The following is a 2153-nucleotide window of genomic DNA, read 5'->3' on the forward strand; positions in this document are numbered from 1 at the left end:
GAAACGAATATCAATCGTGGGCTGGTTTTTTGCGCCACGTTAAAAGGCATGTACCTGTTCAGGCACAGCCAAATATTGAATTAGCTGTTGATTATTATTTAGATCGATGTACGTTTCCCGACTTTTACTTTTAAACTACTACGGGAAGATATAAAACCTAGCCGATTGTGGTGCGTGTTGTTCGGTGTTTGCTTTTGTGATGCTGTTCGGAAATAGATAAAGAGCACTTCATTAGAAGCGAGGGCGGGGCGGGGCGGCGCTGGGCTGCGACGTGCGCGCCGGCGCTAGCGGGGAGCAGTGCGCATGGCGGCGCTCGCGGCGCAGCGAACGCGGGGTGGCGGACGCGGGGTGGCGCTCGTGGCGCAGCGGCGGCGCGGGGCGCGGTGGCGCTCGTGGCGTAGCGAACTGAGCGGACGCGGAGCAGCGGCACGCGGGGCGGCGGACGCGGCGGCGGGGCGTGCGGGAACGGGCATGGGGCGGGCGGGAATAGGCAGGGGGCAGGGGGCGGTGGGTGCTGAGGCGGGAGGGAGGGTAGGGAGGGGACAGGGTGGCCATAGGTGGCCATGAGTGGGCCCAAACCAGGTGGTGGCAGAGGCGGCCGAGTGAAAAGGGCAGGGGGTTCTTTCATATCTCATATATCTAGAGTGCAATCATTAATACTTGTACTTTTTTATTTGCAGAAGGAAGATTTACACTTGAGGCTCTTCTGGAACTGAACGAGGCTACTGTATCTACAGTGACAGAATACCCAGGCGAGCAAGTGATACTTTTGAAACGCATTAGGAATCATAAGGCTGTAAGTAGTCCTTTTTCCTCCTAGGTTTTGTATCAATTAATATTAAATCACGACATTAAATAATTCATTTTTTTTTCCATTCTTAGAATGCGGATGCCATCGTCAGACCGGGCGCAGATGAAGTGGCGCAACAGTGTTCAAGAACACCTGTAACTCCACCACCTCCCTCTCATCAGCCTGTTCGAGGCCAAAAGCGTACTCCTGATGAACCGTTGCCTACCACCTCTGCTGCGTCGAAGAAACTCCGCAAGTTTAGCGATCAGAAAGTGATTGAGGACTTGGTAAGATCTGGTAATTTTTTTAAGTGCTTTGCATTATGGATTACGTTGTTAACCAGGCTTTTATTGTTCCAGGACCTACGAGCAGTTCTAGAAAGTGATCCTAGCAGTCAAAGTATTCTGAAGTACTATGAATTGGCTCAAAAACAGCATGACGAAGCAGAAGACAACATCGAAGAGCACAAGAAGCCTAGGCTAAGCAATTTTCAACGAGATTTAATAGTAGGAGCCATAATTGAACATCTGGTAAAGCATACAACAGCCGTGGACCACCATCTCTATCCAAACGTGTGTGAGAAGATTGTCAGTCTTTTCCCATCTGAGGTTCCAGTAAGCTAATTTTAATTCTGAATTTAAAATTAATGAATTTACTTTATACGTGGTTTTAGAAAAAGTTTTTGTTTATTTTGCAGGAAACGTATTACATTGCACCCAGGGAGGGTCCAAAGGGGGATGCTCAGCTTGCCCCGATGGGAAAACTGCCAGTCAAGCTACGAAATTACAAGAACCAACTTAAGAACCTACAGAGAGGAAGTCGAACGCCTGAAGCTAGACCTTCCACGTCATAATCAGTGAACACTGGGAGTAATTTGTCAAGAATACTGCGTCAACGTAAGCTAAATACTGTGAGTCCTTATTTGTGTGAAAGCAGATTTCACAATAACTATTTTATATTTTTTGAACTTCCAGCAATAACCGAAGAGGTACAGGCAGCCAAAGTCTGGCTGAAGAATGGGAGAACCCCATGGCCTAAAGCTCTTGAGAAATGGTCGACTGTGGCACCCCTTCGCTTTCGTGCTCTTTTTGAGGGTGCAGGCAAATTTGTCAATTCTTACATCGATGAATGGCCAGTGCTGACTCATCCGTCTGGTCATGAACTGGTATGTAAGCCTGGTCAAAAAATTACTAAGCATAATTATTATTACATGTCTTTTATTTAATATCACGTATCCTATATTATTTTTTGCTTTATGTCCTTTCAGATTCTGCAAGACTTTTCACTTCTTTATCCTAACTCAGAAAATGGCTTATTTTTGAACTGGGACTATTTCCTAAATGTCACTGGTGAAATTGCACGA

General features: G+C 46.8%; 1 protein-coding gene across 1 annotated transcript; it reads left to right on the plus strand.

The window, feature by feature from the left end:
• The first annotated feature begins 563 nt into the window (after positions 1 to 563).
• On the plus strand, positions 564 to 2153 carry LOC113214824 (uncharacterized). Its single transcript, XM_052271524.1, has 7 exons — positions 564 to 602; positions 644 to 796; positions 883 to 1077; positions 1150 to 1404; positions 1488 to 1686; positions 1765 to 1955; positions 2058 to 2153. The coding sequence occupies exons 1-5, from the start codon at positions 564 to 566 to the stop codon at positions 1641 to 1643; spliced, it is 798 nt and encodes a 265-aa protein (XP_052127484.1). The 3' UTR covers positions 1644 to 1686; positions 1765 to 1955; positions 2058 to 2153.

Source organism: Frankliniella occidentalis, unplaced genomic scaffold, assembly GCF_000697945.3.
Source record: "Frankliniella occidentalis isolate FOCC.00 unplaced genomic scaffold, Focc_3.1 Scaffold164, whole genome shotgun sequence".
Taxonomy (NCBI): domain Eukaryota; kingdom Metazoa; phylum Arthropoda; class Insecta; order Thysanoptera; family Thripidae; genus Frankliniella; species Frankliniella occidentalis.

What these genes read in the sequence shown, in the direction of transcription:
- LOC113214824 (XM_052271524.1), top strand. Translation starts at nt 564, where the DNA reads ATGAGTGGGCCCAAACCAGGTGGTGGCAGAGGCGGCCGA. An exon ending in GTGGTGGCAGAGGCGGCCGA is followed by an intron (nt 603 to 643) that starts GTGAAAAGGGCA and finishes TCATATATCTAG; the next exon opens with AGTGCAATCATTAATACTTG. An exon ending in TTTTCCCATCTGAGGTTCCA is followed by an intron (nt 1,405 to 1,487) that starts GTAAGCTAATTT and finishes TTTATTTTGCAG; the next exon opens with GAAACGTATTACATTGCACC.